Source organism: Pocillopora verrucosa, chromosome 1 (assembly GCF_036669915.1).
Source record: "Pocillopora verrucosa isolate sample1 chromosome 1, ASM3666991v2, whole genome shotgun sequence".
Classification (NCBI taxonomy): Eukaryota; Metazoa; Cnidaria; class Anthozoa; order Scleractinia; family Pocilloporidae; genus Pocillopora; species Pocillopora verrucosa.
In genome coordinates this window covers 14,763,090-14,780,550 of record NC_089312.1, presented here as the reverse complement: position 1 = coordinate 14,780,550, position 17,461 = coordinate 14,763,090, and the positions used below count along the sequence as shown (strand labels likewise).

General features: G+C 39.0%; 2 protein-coding genes across 4 annotated transcripts in view; both read right to left on the bottom strand.

Annotated features, from left to right (window-relative positions):
- Positions 1-17,461, bottom strand: part of LOC131781650 (fibroblast growth factor receptor 4) — a 50,889-nt gene that overhangs the window by 9,651 nt on the left and 23,777 nt on the right. Inside the window, exons 1-5 of one of the 3 annotated variants that reach the window (XM_059098359.2) lie at positions 5,614-5,921; positions 5,165-5,328; positions 1,800-2,072; positions 1,488-1,520; positions 643-945 (exon numbers count right to left, since the gene is read on the bottom strand). The exons of 1 other annotated variant lie outside the window; for it this stretch is intronic. In XM_059098359.2, coding sequence (XP_058954342.1) covers positions 643-945; positions 1,488-1,520; positions 1,800-2,072; positions 5,165-5,252 — 697 coding nt within the window. In that variant the 5' untranslated portion in view covers positions 5,253-5,328; positions 5,614-5,921. Of the gene's footprint in view, positions 1-642; positions 946-1,487; positions 1,521-1,799; positions 2,073-5,164; positions 5,329-5,613; positions 5,922-17,461 lie in introns of those variants that run through there. One more of the 3 variants, XM_066159415.1, reaches the window with a different exon arrangement.
- Positions 8,145-17,276, bottom strand: LOC131785921 (fibroblast growth factor receptor 3). The gene is made up of 7 exons (XM_066159574.1): positions 17,030-17,276; positions 14,784-15,077; positions 14,367-14,402; positions 12,106-12,402; positions 11,518-11,889; positions 10,751-10,798; positions 8,145-9,155 (listed from the first exon to the last, which is right to left on the bottom strand). Exons 1-7 carry the CDS (start codon positions 17,112-17,114, stop codon positions 8,848-8,850), a joined length of 1,440 nt encoding a protein of 479 aa, XP_066015671.1. The 5' UTR covers positions 17,115-17,276; the 3' UTR covers positions 8,145-8,847.

Below are 17,461 nucleotides of genomic sequence, written 5' to 3'. Positions count from 1 at the left end.
CAGCTGGAGGGTAATAGAAGCAGGCCGTTGTGACTTACTCTAAGGTGACCACGACCGCTTAAGGCGAGTTATATAGGGGGGTGTTTTGTTAAAATTGTACGGTAGTTTTATATAAGGGTCTGTTCCCAGCTACTGATATTGATCCACTAATGTGACCACGACCGCTTAAGAGAGGTGACCACTTAAAGACGTAAAAATTACAGTGATCAAGGGGAAACAAATTCGGGTCTTCGACAACCGACCGCTTAATACAGGGTGACTGTTTAATACTTTACTACTAATAATAATAATTTAATACAGGTTCGACTGTAATTTGTTCGATCCTTGGACCAGAAAAACATGCACCACGCGCCCACGCGCCTTCGCGCTCACGCGTCCTGATTATTGGTAGTTACGGTGTGGAACTAAGCCAATTTGACACATATAAGTGGGTGACTAAATCGACCTATCCAAAAAAGCGAACGCAACTCAATAATCGATTGCGTCCGACATTACATTGGTAACAGGTCTATCTCAAACTATCGTTACCACTACCGAGCCTATTTTCACAGATCCTACGTAGGAAATTAGAGATTACGAGAGGTTGTGACAGATCGTTAGCGCGAACCTCTATTACAAATCGTCGCCGTCTTTGTCACTTACCCTTCACGTCAAAGACGTATGAATGAGTCAAAGTACCATATGAGTTTTTCACAACGCACGTGTAATTTCCTGCGTCTTTGACATCCACCCCGTTGAAATATATAGTATAGTGATAACGCCCTGGTGTTATCGTTTCGTCAGATCTAGAACCACGATATATTTCTTTACCCCTGTACCACGTGACAGTCGGTGTTGGTGTTCCTTTGGCGTCACATTGTAGTTGGAATTTGTCTCCCTCCGTATATTCTAATTTTGCCGTGGCCTTCGCCATTTTGTCTGGATACAGAAAGTAGGGCTTCACGGCTGTCAAAAGTGACAAATAAAAATAAGTAAAATAGAAGCAGGGCGAGCAGTTATTATTTCTCGCCTAACGGGATGGGGGGGGGGGGGAGGGGAAAAGGGGGGTTTGGAGGATTTTGGGGGGATCACATGGTTTTCCAAGAGAACGGTGAGGGGATCAGTCGTCACCAACAGAGTACAAAGGAGTTAGTAAAGGAAATTGACGCGCGCCTCTCTGTGTGACCCGACCCAAGCCTCCCGCGCTTTTTCAGTGTGACCCAACTCAAACCTCCCGCGCTTTTCCATGTGACCCGACTCAAGCCTCCCGCACATTTTCGGTGTGACCCGACTCAAACCTCCCGCGCTTTTTCAATGTGACCCGACCCAAGCCTCCCACGCTTTTTCACTCCGCTAACCCGACCTCCATTCGCTTCGTTGACTATTTCACGCCGATTTACCAACTGGACGCCTTGAGCAAGGTAAAAAATAGGGTTAATCACACATACAAAAATTTCTATGAGACAATTATGAGCTATTAAGTTTGATAACATATCAATTAACTGTACCTCCTGAGACATTTGTAGGCGAAACCGTTGGATCTGAGCAAAGAAAAATCATGTGGAATACATTATATCTATCCTCTATCAAAAAAAACCTCCACTGCCACAAACAATATTTAACATATGCGCTATTCAGATATTGATTTGCTTTTTATACCCTTTGGTTCCCTAATTTTTCAACTTACACAGTCGGAATAAGTTTTCAAATAACACGATTTTCCCTACTCACAACTAACTCTCTCTTTCTCTCTCCCACTCCTTTCTCCCATCAATAAAGGGAAAATTTTTAGTTTGCACTCAATTCCTCCAAGCTCTTACCTTCCACAATCAGCCTTATTGTGCAATTTACTGTTCCATATTTGTTGGAAGCAATGCAAACAAACGTTCCACTGTCCGATTTAAGAACGTCCGTTATTCGCAAATACCGCGGAATTTTCACAACATATCGATCAGCCGGCTGATGAATCTTTTTATAATTCTTATACCAAGTGTAGTTTTGAGCGTATTTCACATAGCACGTCAGTTTCACTTCCTCTTGTCCTACTGGTTTCACGACCCTTGGAGGAGACGATTGCCTCAAATCAGGCGCAACTGCAAAGAAAGAGAAAAGACTGACTTTAGCCCTATATACTTCTTATGACTGAAATATTAGGGGCACCTCCATTTTTGACGTGAATTGTTAGTTAAAGGGGCTATGTCACACTACGTGTTCGCCAACTAGGCGTCATCTAAGTGTGTTGTTTCCCATCGTAATTGACGAGAAGCAGAGCGTGTGGCGGCATAAGTCGACGACCACAGGGATTTTGGTCACAGATAGTATAAAACTCGACAGCAAAGCCCGCAAACGGCCCGTTCGTGTCACTTTTTTCTCGATTCTTGATGATCGTGCGCAAGTCATGACGAATCCCGTTTAAAATAAAAATTATAGTGGATGAGGAGCCAGGAAAATCATGCATTTTCCTTCACCCTGCGAGCTCCCGGTTTTCAAAAAACAGGTTTTTGCAGAAGTCAATTTGAGTAAGTTGTTTTTTCACAGCTAGTAATCTAGAACGTTTAGACAAAAGGAATAAAAGGCTCCATATTAGAAAATGTTTACACCACAACGTTCAGTTTTATTTTCAAAGATGAAAGTTGCTGCACAAAATATTATAAAAAATATCTCTGAAGTCTGGAGAAAAAATTGTACTGCGTATAGTATTTGTTATGCCAAAGTAAGAATTTTAGTAACACTTATTTCTTCTGTGCTTACCAGCGAATAAATTCTCAGAAAAAAAATAATCGACATTTAATCTGTAGCGGTAACCATAAAGGTTTGTGTCATTGCCAGTGTTCAATCTTGGCCGAGTCTACGCGTCATCAACACGATAAATTATGTTCTGACAAAAACTGGAATTAACGTGGCGTCATACTGACGCAAAAAAAGGAAGAACTAGTAAAAAAGTGACGGGCATTAAGCAGTAAATTTAAGTTAACTCGTACTTTTGATATTACTTTAGTTCCACACAATTCTTAGGGAGACTAGAAGTGAACACACGTCAACCGGTGTCGCACGAGTTTTTTCAGCCATCGATGTTTTCGCGTTTAATTTGTGCTTTTTTTGTGTTCATAAAATTAACAACATTAAGTGTATCAATGTCGACCCAGACCATTTTAAAAATAACCAAATTCAATGACATGCGGGACATATTACCCACTTTGACAAGATTACTCTTAGAAAGAACAATTGTGACTGGGCATGAGCCCTGTTGACTACATTGACTACAATTTTTGGCGGGGGGGGGTGAGGAGAGGGGGGGGGTGGGGTGGGGATGAATGAGGACGCACACGCACATGCGCGCTGATCCTCCACTAATGCATGATGACGTTCCTGAGTGGCCAATTTCGCTGTGAGTTCGCTCAATGTAGTAAGTAGACAAGCTGAGATAAACATTTCACTTCTGTTACTTCACAGACAGGGACCGACACCAATTTTTTAATCAGTCCGTTTACTTGTTATTCTTCAATTTTTGAAAGGAAATAAAAAGTAAAACATGAAAGGGATGACTACCACTGCGCCGGGGAGAAGATCACCAAGATCCCTATCTAAGCCTCCATGAACTTCAGCTCTTCCCCGCAAAGAAAAGGAGATTACGTGACGGTGGCCATAATTACTTTCCTACTTACGTTGGACAAGGCCGATTTAAGAGAGCTTTCATAAAAGGGCTTTTCTTAGTATTTATTTACACATTTATATACCTTGTACGTTTGTTGCAGGCTGTGATCTTGTATCATTTATTGTGAATAAAGATTCAACCACCTTAATGGAACAACTCGAGATAAAAGTGACCGCAAGTTGAGTGGTTTTTCTCTGTAGCTAGAGGCAAATCATGACCATGCATCATTTTAGAGTGGGCTCCATGAAGATATGCAAATTTTCCTCCTAAAAATAATCCAGCTGAAAAAGTTCTTGATAACTTCGATTGCTGGCGTCCGCAAGATCTGGTCTAAAGCTTTTTTTGAAACGTCACATGGGATGAGAGCTAACTTTTTGTTCAAATAAAAAAAAATACAGTGCAAATTTACCATTATTGAACGACTAACTAAGCTTTTCACTCGACCAATCGATCGTTGAATATCGCATCCCTGTAATTTTTTGTTTTCGCCACTACCGCGAATTAGCCGAAACAATTAGAACGAAACGGCGACGGAATGATATAACAGTTTCCTAATATCGCAATAAACTAGGAAATTGAGCTGAAATCAAAGCAAAAAATGTATTATGACTGCCGCGAAATTCCGGCTTGTGTGCTATTTGTATCTTTTTCTGCGTTTTAATTAGGGGTCATGTTGTGAAAATATAATGTGTACGTGCTCTTTCAGATGCAACTTGTACCAAAAAGCCTTGGATTCTGACAGTACCTCCAAATTGATCTGTGTGCGAACTTTCCGGTTACTCCGCTACATCATAGTGTAAAAATTCAACAACAACCCGTTTGTATTGTAAACCAATATTGAACAAAGCCATTGAAATTTCACGTACTGCTTTGCAAACGAACCCATTGTTGACCGAATGTTCACGAAGAAGTATTGTAGCGAAGAATCAAGAGTTTTGGATAAAGAAAAGCACAATAACTTAAATTTCCACTATGCCGTTCTTTAAAACTTTTAAATTAAATTGTTTTTCTATAGGGATATTTCATTAACCCGTGTAAATAAATAAATTGGGTAATCGAAATCATTTTCGATAGTTCCCTTTAAGGATCCCGCTGTTGGATGACTGTCAGAATCACGCTGGGAAATATACGTCTAAGTTTTTTCAATAAATATTATTGCTGCCGAGAAAGACGTTGGCGGCTTGGTTATAATTACCGGTGTACGATAACAAAATTTGAGACGCAACAAAGAGCCGATAAGGTTTAAAAACGAACCAAAACTTTGCGCATAAAATTATAACACTTTTCTTTGGAAAGATTCGAACACATTTGACTATCAGTGGAGAATCTCACTCGACTTAAAACGGGTACATCGTTTATAACATTTAAATTCTGCTTTGGCGCGTTACTCATCATCAAACATTTCATTGAGAATCTTAAGCGGCATGACCTGTCTCAGTGTCTGAATTCTATGATGATAAAATGCATTCATAAAACGCACAAAAGAAACACAGTCTACAGATGTACGTAAGGTTTGCCACACAAACCTACCTCCAGATTGTTGAGATTCAATCGCAGAAATTCCGGCAAGAATAAAGACGGTGAGAAAACCACTCCGGCGACGAAATGCGAGAACCATTTTCCAGCGGTAAAATATGCCTTCTACTCGAGTAGATCAGAAAACGTGCTGGCTACCTTCGCCTTGACGTCAAGCCCTGGAGGGGAATTGAACATTAAATAAGGATGTTAGGAAAGTCAAAACATCTTACATCGGTCAAGCACTAACACAGTGTTTTTGCTAGAGAGATCGAAGGTGCTAGGACTTAACCACAAGACTACGTGCGGAAAAACGAATTAAGAAATTATTCATTCTTCTGCTCCGTCGAGTATCCGGACGATTGTTTGACCGTCGAGACAAGGTTTGACTTTGTAATGAGCACAAACGTTCAGAAAATGAGATAAAAACAACACTGTATTCTCAATAATTTCTTTCTCCTTACCTTGCGTAAATAGGAAGTTGTAGAAGTGGTCTTGTTGGTCTTAACGAGAAGTTAAAGTCATTTCGTTTTCAACAGGCGCCGGATAGATTGTGGCGTGCATTCAATATTAAAAATTCCTTCCACTCGCTTGTTCAGTTGTTAACGCATGAAGCTCTAGATCCCGAGGAAGATGGTGTTTCTGTCGAGCTGCAGAAATCCTGAGAGTTCAAATTGTTCGGGGTTTCACGCCAAAAACCTTGAAATAAATGAAGTTTCGCCAGAAGCCCATGACGGCGAGCGCGTGGAAATTACATGGACACGCTTGGGTGAATACACGACAACATTGAAATTAACTTTTGACAGTAATTCATGACTTGTCAACACGAGACCAGAATACTGATATATTTATTACAAAACTTCCGCTCGAAAATCAAAGAGACTTATTAAAACCGAAAATTAGACTAATGCATGCGTTAAATGGGGCACATTTTCCAATTTTTGTTCTTAACACTTTTAAATACACGTAGCGACCATTTCTCCGAAAAATCTGACATAAATTAACACCAAAGAGCATTTAATTATTTTTGAGCTCGCATTGGAGCTATAAGCAGCTGGTACTTGATAGTACAAAAAGACCATCGTAATGAATGAATAAATAAAGAATTGTCCCTTTTATTTATTTTAAAAGATTCAAACTAACTGAACACTCCAGGAACATCTAAATGTCCAGCAGAATTTTTTTTTTCATGATTTTCCAATTTTTTTTATGTTTTCAAGTTGAATAGAGAAATTATTGTTTTGGTAATAATTATTTCAGGATGTAAATTTGTCAAGATATAAGTAGCAAACAGAATATAACAGCAAATTTCATTCACCGCACTTGTTGTGGTCGGTAAATATTTTTTCGCATGCTCCAGGTGAAATTATGAAATGAAATGATATGTCGAAAAATGTGAGTGTATGCCATAAAGCATCTGGCAAAACCACTCTAGGGCATCATCGATGAATTTTATAAACTTTATGGAACGAAGCACCAATGGCTGAACGCGTTAAAAGGCTTCCTGCAATTTAGGTTAATGATTTGATCTCTCTTCCTGTTCATACACCCCTTCATACAGATGCAGTTATTACTTCTCGCTCGGAGACAAGGCCATCGATTTCCTGTAGTAACCAACAACAGCTAATCGTTGATGATCTGTGGAAGTTTCAAAATCACCCCCGCATAGTTACCTCCAGAGAAATGTCAACTTATTTTTTCCTTGATAGCTATTGAAAGAAATGTTTCGACCACGCACCTCTCAATGGATGTATCTCAGCTATGATTGGTGCATCAAATACAGTTGACCTTTGTAACGCAATCAAAACGATCAGCATATAATATAGCTAGATCTAGATGTTGTGACTAAAAAACCTGCAGTCAAAGTCTCACCAAGCTCTGCCGCACGAGCGACAAAGCCTATGCCTATGCAGCCTATGGCACGATCAGCTAGAGCGCTTCCTAATCTCTGGCGGCTGTTTTTAGTCGCTAATCCAGTTGTGATCTTGAATACAACTGGAGCAGCGACAGGAAACAGCGAAGACTATGTGGCTGAGAAAAATTCGTATTACGACTACAATTACAAGTAAACACTACATAAGCCCCTTTATTTTTGAGCAAGGACATTGACGAAATGCGTAAAACTTGATTGAAAAAAAAGGCTTAATCTTAAATGCACCATAAGTGCAAATTACCAGCTATGTAAGCCCAGCTTTTTCAGATTATTAGAGTCGGATTATTGATAAAATCTCTTGAATTTCATTGGTTCTTGTCAGAAGCCCATTCTTGTTACATAGCGAGAGCACAAAAAGTGCAAAGAGTATTTTTGTGACAGCCCGGGTGCCAAAATCGTCTAATTGGAACGCCCCAACAGTTTATTGATTATTATTTGAATACAGATTTTTTTCGCTTTTTAAAATCTAGATTATTTGTCACATTCGCCAAAAGTTAAGCAAACAGAGTCCAAAACAGGCCGGATACATAAATAGCAATTGTGTGCCCTGAGAGGAACGATGTATCTCACTGAAGATAATGCAATAACCACTTCCTGTAGTTTAATCCAATTTCCTTTGGGACAAATTCTACTCACGTTTCCTATGATTAATTACAGAAGTGTGCCCACCTTAATGACGATTTGCACTTGAAATTTAAAATTATTAAAACAAGCTTTGTTTGACATAAAAAGTACCTTGTAGAAGTTGTTGCAAAGCTGCCGGCGGGAAGAGAAGTCTGAAGCTTGAAAATTACTCAGTGTAAAAGAAGCCAGGAGAATAAATGCAAAGTTGCATACTTTGAAAGTTAAATTTGGAGCACGACCTTCAAAATAAGGCTGATACGAATGAGGGACACTGAGGTAAAACCTGGTCCAGCTCCACTCCCCCGACCCATGTTCCCACTCCTTCCTCTCCTCCCTTAATGTTTCCTTCTATTAACCCTTTTGTCGCTCAAGCCCTTTGGCCTTGTACCATTTCCCTTTGCCCTTTTTTTTTTTATTAACGATTCACATCATGACGTTTCTTGTTTCAAACCCACAAGGTACTTTATTTATTGAAATTGAAACGCACGAGGAAATAAGTCAAAGAAAAACACTTAAGGTGTGAGAACCGTTTCCTACTAACATCTCCTTGAAGCCGTCCATCTTTGCGTGACGAGACCAAACATGCTGCAGAAAAGAGCGGTCCCTTCGGTAAGGAAACTGGTTCTAACAACTAAAACGTTGATCCTTTCCCTTCGACGGTTGTAGAAAAAAACTAATCGAAACTGAACTGAAGAATTGAATTTGAACAAAGCCTGACAAACCCTCTTGTGTTTCTTTGAGGGTATGCGGTTTTATTCATTTATTCTGCTAAACTGAAATTCTGCTCATGGTTAATTTACTATGTTTGTTACATCCATTTTGAAATCCGTTGTGATCCTTGCAATCTGACAGGCTCTAATCGTGCGATTTATCCACGAATCGCACCACTTTATGCTCTAAATCGCATCTTTTTCCAAGCCAATGAGACAACTTTATTAAAACACATCAACCATTCAAGGCTTATTTAAAGAAATCTATCAAATCGCAAGGAAAATGAAAGACAGCTTTTACAACTTTTTCCAAACCAGCTCATCACTGAATCAATAAAATGTTTGTAGAGACTGAAATAATCTATATTTGAGCGACTGTATTATGCGATTTTCAAATAGATGGAACAAAGTGATAACTACTCTTCGTACAATCAGTTAGTGCCAAAATCATTCCCGTGTCCTTTTAGGTCTGGCACTATTACGTACTCATTTGACTGGACTACGTACTTCACTTGAAGTGAATCGATGTTGTGTCGGCTTTTCATCGTTGCGGACGAGCTCGCTCGGCCTTTCTTTACCTGCCAATAACAGAGACTGGAAGCTATGATCAACATAACGACCACGCCCACTGAAACTGCGATTACAGCCGCCGGGTACCTTATTCTATCAGTCCAACCCATTGACGTCTGCGTAACTGCTTCACTTTCAGAACTGATGGATGTCAGGCTAACAGTAGAACCTACACAAGAATAAATCAAACATATTTATCTCTCCATCTTGAGTGAATTCCCTCCTTTTCCTCAGCACTACAAAAGATGCTTAAAACTTGCCAAAATTCCAAAAAGTTGCTACTTAAAATTTGTTGATATCTATATATAAATGTTAATTTATAGCCTTATTTTTCGCCTTCACAATAATTACTAACAACACAGGTCAAGAAACTCAGCTTTAAAGGGTTGCTCGCAAATATGGGCGAAATTTAAGAATACTCTTTAGTTAAACGGAACAAAACACATGGTTCATTTGACGTCTTACCGAAAGTCATTTTAGCCGATTATCTGTTAAAATCTTAGATAAGGATCTCAATAGGCCTGCCAAATGTTGTCACGTGACAGGTTATGTGTTCAAAAGGTTAACAATCAATTCATGAAATTCGTGTAAATTGAAGTTTTCTATGAAATCGTTGACTTTTTCGTCCTTTATATGTGCTCTAAACTTATATTTTGCTCAAAAATTGTCGAGAAAGGCGAGAATTCCTCGAGGTTGCTACAACCGCAAAAAGTTACTCCAAACGCCAAAAGTTGCTCAAATGTTGCTGAACACAATCAGGACAGACCTACTCTCAAATATCAAATGAGCGGTAATACCTATTGAGCTACGAAGCGAGACAAATTTCAGTAGGTAGTTCCGCGTAAAGGGATCTGACTACAAATAGTAAGTAGTTGGTTTGATCTGAGGGTGACGAAACAGCAAGTAGCGAATGAATATCTACAGGTTATTAGTAATTGAAGTCGTCGTAACAAAGAAGGGTAAAAAATCTGGTTTCGACTGGTATTGAGCTCGTCTTTGCCAAATGCGACTAGGGAACTTAACCTTCAACAAATTCCTCAAAAATTCTTTGAGGTAGGCGTTGTGTGTTTTTTACAGGAAATAAAACGTTTCAATAATTCTGTTTGATAACAAAGTCATTCCCTCAAGCCAGAATTAAGCTCCGTTTAGAAGGCTTCTTGATACATGTTATATCGCATTTCAGTGTTTCATTTGCTCGGCAAGATGGAGAGAATCATGAAAGGAAGAGATCCACAAATACAAAGGTTTATCCAACGAAAATATGGTCATCCTTATTTGCAGCAACCATCAGTCAAGATTTTCATGAGCTTTTCTTATATTTAGTGCGCACGTGGTGTACCACGTGGCGTGTGCATGCTTAACAATTGTGACACTCGGCGACCATTCATAATTTATAGCCTGGAGCTAGGGGTAGAGGATTTTGAGGGTGGATCACATGGTTTTCAGGGGGAACAGAGGGGCAGCATTCGTCGCCAAAGTACAAAGGGGGGGGACTACAAAAATTGACTGCTAATTAACTGCCAATGAGAGGGAATCAGGTGAATTTTATCGTGACGCAGACAAAATCCTCCAAGCCCCCCCTTTCCAGGAAGCCCCCCTCCCCAGGGTGCCTCCCCCCCCCTTCCCAGGACGACGAATAATAACCGGTCGTTTAGATACGTACCAGAAATGTGAAAGATCGTGCTTCTTTTTTTTCTGAGATAGAGAAATTACAAATGTTATTTTAAAAAATGAATCATGTCCGTCTTTCACGGCTACACTTACCATCTGTGGTGCTTTCAGTTCGCTGAGCTTCATTTGGTTTTGCTTTATCTTCACGAATTAAAAAAGTGAAAAAAATAAGTTATGCTCGGTTGGAAACAATTTTCAGTAAATGATCCGCTATCATAAAGCAGTCACTTTTTTCAGTTGGCCCGCGTTTGATTTATTAACATCCAAGTGAGTCACGATACAAACATTGTAACTGAGTGCTGTAAACCCAAATCAAACCTAAGCCGCTTAGTGGCGCTAGCTCTTTCGAGCAAACACAACACGTAGTCGTGCAAAAATCGACCCTCCGTGATTCCCGAGACGAAGGGGACTCTCAAGAAAAGAAAGCTGTTTACAAGGGCTTCACGGAAAATGAATTACACCCAATGGATTCACCCTTTACCCCCTGACATTAGTATCCACATTCTCCATACTAATCACTATACATTTCCTAAGGTGCTGACATAGAGAATTTGTTTGATAATCAAGAGCTGCTTTAGTTGGTGATCATTTCCTCTATTCTCATCACCTTCATGTTTGATTCAAGGGTGATATTATAAGGAGAAATTAGATGCTAGTCACTCTTAGGGGTTAAAGGGTTAACAAATAAATTCCATGTTGCCGTGCGTCTGTTCAGTAACATAGGACAGATGACGTCAAAATGTGATAAGAAAAACAGCTGCTATGAGCACATCACAGAAAGCCCCTAAAATCTGATCATAATAAAGTGAATGATAACAAAAATTAATAAGAACTAGTAATCTTATTATAGTTTTACCTACCAATGTTTTGGACAATGATGTAAGCATGTTCGGATACGTAACCAACAGCATTTCCCACAATGCAAGTGTATTTGCCTTCGTCCCTCTTTGTGACATTTAACAAAGTCAACTTCACTCCGTGGAAATCAAACTTTTTGCCACCACTTGATGGTATAATTACATGTTGGTCTGCATCTTCTTTATTCACGATTTCGTAGTGAGGACTTTCAATTGGACCGTTTGTCGAACTGTTGAAACTTGTAGGAAACCACCTTAGCCACTGGAAATGAGGCATGGAATCACTTAATGCTTTGCATGTTAAGCTGGCATTCTCTCCTCGATAAACTGTGACATTTTCCATGGGGTGAACGACTGGTTCAGCACGAGCTCGTTCTAAAAAATTGAAAAGAGAATACTGTCAATACTGTCAATGTAACCCAAAAACATCCATTGTTTCGTTACTTGTAATGTTTATTTTAATTTGACTTTTTAAATGGGATTTATATTGACCACAAGAGTTTGAAGATTCTTTTTCTCAGATAAAGAAAACCGTGAGTACTCTTCAGAGTCTGTGTCAGCTAGAAAAATTTGAAGGATTTTTCCTCTTACCATGAACGTCTACTTTGTATGTATGATTAATCCATCCGTATGAGTTGCTCACATTACACATGTATGACCCAGTGTCAGAGGGAACCAAGTCCTTCAGACTCAACCAGGTTGTCCATGGACTCAAAGACAGTTTGTGGCCACTTCTCCTTTCTTTAAACAAGTTTCCGTCTTTGTACCATTTCACGGTAGGACGAGGGTTTCCGTCAGCAGAACAGTCCAGCTTTACAGAGTTTCCAACGGGTACTTGAAGAAGGTTGCGCCTCATCTTATTTTGCGATACCGTAAATCTTGGAGCAGCTGTGAAGCGCAGAACAGCCACAGCATTTGAGCGTTGAACTTCTCGACAACTGCCCGGAAGCCACCCCTTACTAACACATTTCAAGTTAGAGTCTAAACATTATTTTATTCTAAGTGTTCTACAGTACTGAACTTTTGACGATGGTTCAGAGTTTTATCACATGCGGGGCAAAATTACTGAATGCAGATTTGCTGAGACAGAGAGTATTTTTTTCTTAATCACGTGGGCACTATTGGTAATCAAGAGGGCATGATTGCTTGATGCTGATTGAGCCATATTGCTGTTTGCGGCAAGGATTTATTGATTGTAATGTAACTGAATGAAGTCATGCATGTAACATTGATAACTATTCTGTGAATAGTGTTGATTGAATCTCTTTAAGAGTTACATTTTTTTTGACATTTGTGGCGGCATTGAAAGGGCCTCATCGCGCGGACATCGTTCGCAAATGCAATTTCCTAAAATATTTTGGAGGAGTGAGGTACCACAGGAATCGGAGCAATTACTGTAAATTATATTACTGCTTTAATGTCTATGTGAAGAATTATTTTTAAAACATTTTTTAAGAATCTAAACTAGTGAGCAGCACTCTGCGAACAGTAGTTGTAAGACTTCTTAACTCTCCGACGTGTTTCGTCTAACTGTCGTGGACTTCTTCAGGAAGTTTGACAAGTTAGCACTAAACTAAAACCGTGGCCCCTACATATTTTTCTATCCTTGCTTTAAAAGTGTTCAAAATTTTTTAAAACTTCGCCTGTTCCTGTTCGTAAGTCCAGCCAAGCCTATAAGGTCATTGGCCCCAGTAAAAGCCGCTGACTATGGTTTATAAATACAGGCGTTTGGTGTTAACTTGTAAAACTCCCTCAAGTCTACGACAGTTCGACGAAACGCGTCGGAGAATTAAAAAGTTTTAAAATCACTGTTCGCAAAGTGCTGCTCAGTAGTTTAGATTTTTAAAAAATGTTTTTATAAATAATTAAATTTTAAAAATAATTCTGCACATAGACATTAAAGCAGTAATATAATTTACAATAATTGCTCCGATTCCTGTGCTACCTCACTCCTTAAAAAAAAAAAAAAAAAAAAAAAAAAAAGGAAGAAGAAAAAGAAGGAAATTGTTAACCATGCCACGACATAACGAACATTTTGGTTGTTTTTCCGCAAATTTTTTAAATCGAGGTTTTCGATACGACGAACCCTCGATGTAACGAACCAATTTCCCCGGTCCTTTGGCATTTCGTTAAATCGAGGTTTCACTGTAACACGTCACTCTGACCCATAACCCGTTTGCCCTTTAATTCCCAAAGGTGATTAACATGTAATTTCTCCGAGTATAATATCCATACATTATCCAGCAAACAGATAATGAGAATAATCAAACTTATCACTTAGAAGTTGCTAACACCAAGTTCTCGTTCCTCCGGGATTTATAAGAAATGCGTGTAGCAGCTAAAGGGGAGAATTAACAATCAGATCTTGGCCGTCTCAGCTCCCGAGTCAATGTTTAACGCACAAAGCGTAGAAAAATTATGAAATTTACTGGATAACATATGCGATTGCCAAAATATAATTTTTTTAATCGGATTTACAAAATCTTAACTTGAAAGATTCATTTGATGGGCTTTGTAGATGAGCTTCAACACTTTATCAATTTTTTTTCAAGAGATTATAATTTCTTGATAATTTTTTTTCATCATCAGTTTTCTTCTCGGAGGGTGTTAATGGAGTTATCCGACAGCCCTACAACAGCCAAAAATTTAGCCGTTAGCCGTAGATTGGCCAAAATTAGCCGTAACGTTACGTTAGCCGTAAAAGCCATCACCCCATTGAGACTCTTCCAGAGGAAGGTTGCTTTTCTCTATTTCAAAGAACATCAATATCGGCTCCTGTATCAACTAAACTGCTTCTATATTCATCTTTCACTAATTTCTTCCGATTAGAAATGAAAGCAAATTTGTCTTACCTCCTACTGTAATTTTGTTGGGATTCAGTGTTGGACCTTAAAGAGAAAAACACAAGAAATTATCTAGATGGAAAATGCTTTTGTAATGCAGATTATCTGAGGGCACACACATCTGAATCTTTCTATTCACGTCCTGACAGGATTTTGAACTCCCAGCTGTCTCAGTTAAATACTTTAAGCAATGGTAAAGGAAACATTGCACCTTCGTCAGAAATAACTTTTTGTGATGGCAAGTATGAAATTACCATCTTTTCCCTCCTTATTTGCCTACCTCAGCAACTCCTACTTAAACTGACATCACCTCAGTTTGTCGCACACAACTAGTATAAAAGAACTTTGCTTCCCAGGATACCGCTATAAATCACATGCGTACTTGTATTTTTAAAACAACTCAAATGGTCGCAAATGTTTACTTACTTCCGACAAATAGGTGCATTGTAAAAGGGTTCTTGCCACAGTCATTTATTGCGACACAGGTGTAGAAGCCGGCGTCCTCTTTCTTGGCTCTTTTTATCTTTAGGTATCTGTAGAGTTTTAACCTCAGACGTTGATGACTCGATGGACTGAGCGTCTGATTGTCTTTGAGCCAGTAATACCTTGGTTTTGAGGTCTGATTAGCGGTTCTGATCTGGCAAGTGAGTTTAACATCCTCTCCGCTGGTCACCTCGATGACTTTTATCTCGTTTCCTTCCTTTTCACGAATGTTAGGAACTGAAAAAGAAGCAAAATTTTTGTGAGTTCAACCCGAAATACCAAAGATGCCCTTCCTGATCCATCACTAAGATTCACATTACTCGAACACCCGCAATTGCAATATTAATGCTTACATACTAAATTCAGTGTTCTTACTAACGGCTCGCTCATCAGGCGAGCAAACGCGGAAACCCTGACATAACTGTGACGCATCCATCAGCTGACTGCGTCAATTTCCATCGCCAATACTATCATAATTATATACTGACTGACAGGTCACATTTCAGAATATACGTTATGAAGTTCACATACTTCCATAAACACCGGTAACCTGCCCTGTATGATGATTTTTCCACTTCTGTCAATTCCAGTTTTCCAATGAAAGAAAATTCGTAAGTCCTGGTGTTGTACGTTAATAATCTAAATTCACGTTATATCAATCTTTATTCCATGTACCTGATCAATTTTTGAATACAGCGATGATTTGGCCAATGAGAGCCTACAGGGTAAGCAAAAAATCTAACAAAAGCTATCAAAAAGTCGATGATACCTGACTTGAACTTATTTCACGAGATGGAACCAGCTCACTATCTGAGTGAAATTATTTGATTTATGCTTCATTAGAATATATATCTCTAAAAATCGTCTCTTAATGAGTTCGTGGCTGGAACTCCTCTCGGCTAACGAGCTGATTTCAAATGAATAAAGGGGGTTAATTGCTAAAGAAACTATAGTGCTGCGTCGGTGGGAGAGTATAGCGTCAATCGCTCTGACGAAGGGCTAACGCTCGAAACGTCAGCCTTTAAACTCTTCACGGTGGCCAATTCACATTATCAACTCAGTTGATAACACTAAATTACCCTGAAAATCTTAGTCAGTCCGATTTTAATGAATGAAAATTTGTTGACGGTCTAATTAGGAGTTTTGGATTTTGCCTTTCACCACCCCTGCCTTTTCAGAGAATTTGTTTTCTTTAAAGCTTAGGATGCAAACCTAGAACTTAATAATCAAAACATATGTTAATAAATACAGAAAGAATCTTTCAGTTTCATGTTCGCCTACAACACTGGGGTAATTGTTCAGTCGAGTCAAAATTTGTTTACAAAAATAAACGTGAATTTATTCGACGTAACTAGAAAATCCCATCGTACACACCCTATACATCTAAGCCGTACATTAAAATTGCAGAGAAAGAGACAATATCGGAAGCTTTTTTTGGCGACACAAAGCACAAATTGATAATGATATACGTTTACATCATCAAGTTTGTTTTGCAATCCTTAAGACTTCCAGACTCCTCGGTAAACAAAATAGTTGCTATCACAAGGACGTTATCATTTATGGAAATAATAGTTGTTAGCTGCTGATTTCATACTTTTCTTTTGGAAGATCGTAAATCCCCGTCTTCATAACCTCCTCTTGACTGAAAGGCACAACGTTTGGCGAAAATGGTGTGAGTCTTTTGAATGAAACCAATTTAAATGCAGAATGCAGTCGATTTCCGCTTGAATAGGAAGAGTTAAAATTACTAAACATGCCGCGTATCCGGACTTTTATTTTGAACCTAGAATTCCTACAAATGCGACAAAGAAGAAACTTGGACCATTATCTACTCTTTTTCGATATCATGGGTATGATATGATGATATGATGGCCTTGCTGCCAGGCAAGTAAGGCGAATTCTTTTTTAATGGGCTGCCTGAATGACCATGATGGACTTATTCTTGTTTATGATCATTAATTAAGGTGCAACAATCCACAGTCAATCTAAATATCTTGATGTTGTTTCATCTAGGTATGTACACATGGTCATGTTCAATTCAATGACTAAACTATAGTTGCTTTAATATTTGGATTTAGAGATAACGAGAGATTTTATAAAGTTTCTCCCGAATAAGGCTAGGATACACTTAGAGCAACAATACCCTTATTCTTGACAGCGGATAAGAAGGAACGTGGATTCACACCAACCTGAACACGCATCTGCGTGCCAATTATCCAGAAAGCCTAGGACAGCAACAAGAATCGCTTTGAACAGGAGAGCACTTAGTATCATGACGATGAAAATACTCCTGTTTTGGGTGATCTCTTGAACAGCTTCCTTGAACAGTTTTAATTGTAATTTCGTCTTGAGCCCGTTCAGGAAAAGGAGGTGATTGACTGTCAAACAGAGCAGAATTTGGAGCAACCGGATGCTACAGAAGCCAGCGGATTTCCTACTCAGACTGATTTCCAAGCCCTTAAGGTCAAAGATAATGTCATTATTTGAAAGTCATCGCTAGATCACGCACAGAATCATACCACAATCAAAACATCGAGGTTACATAAAAGTCAAAAGTTGCAGACAGTCAGTAGTGAACAAGGTCCCAACGATTCTTACTTATAATAATCACGATATATTAC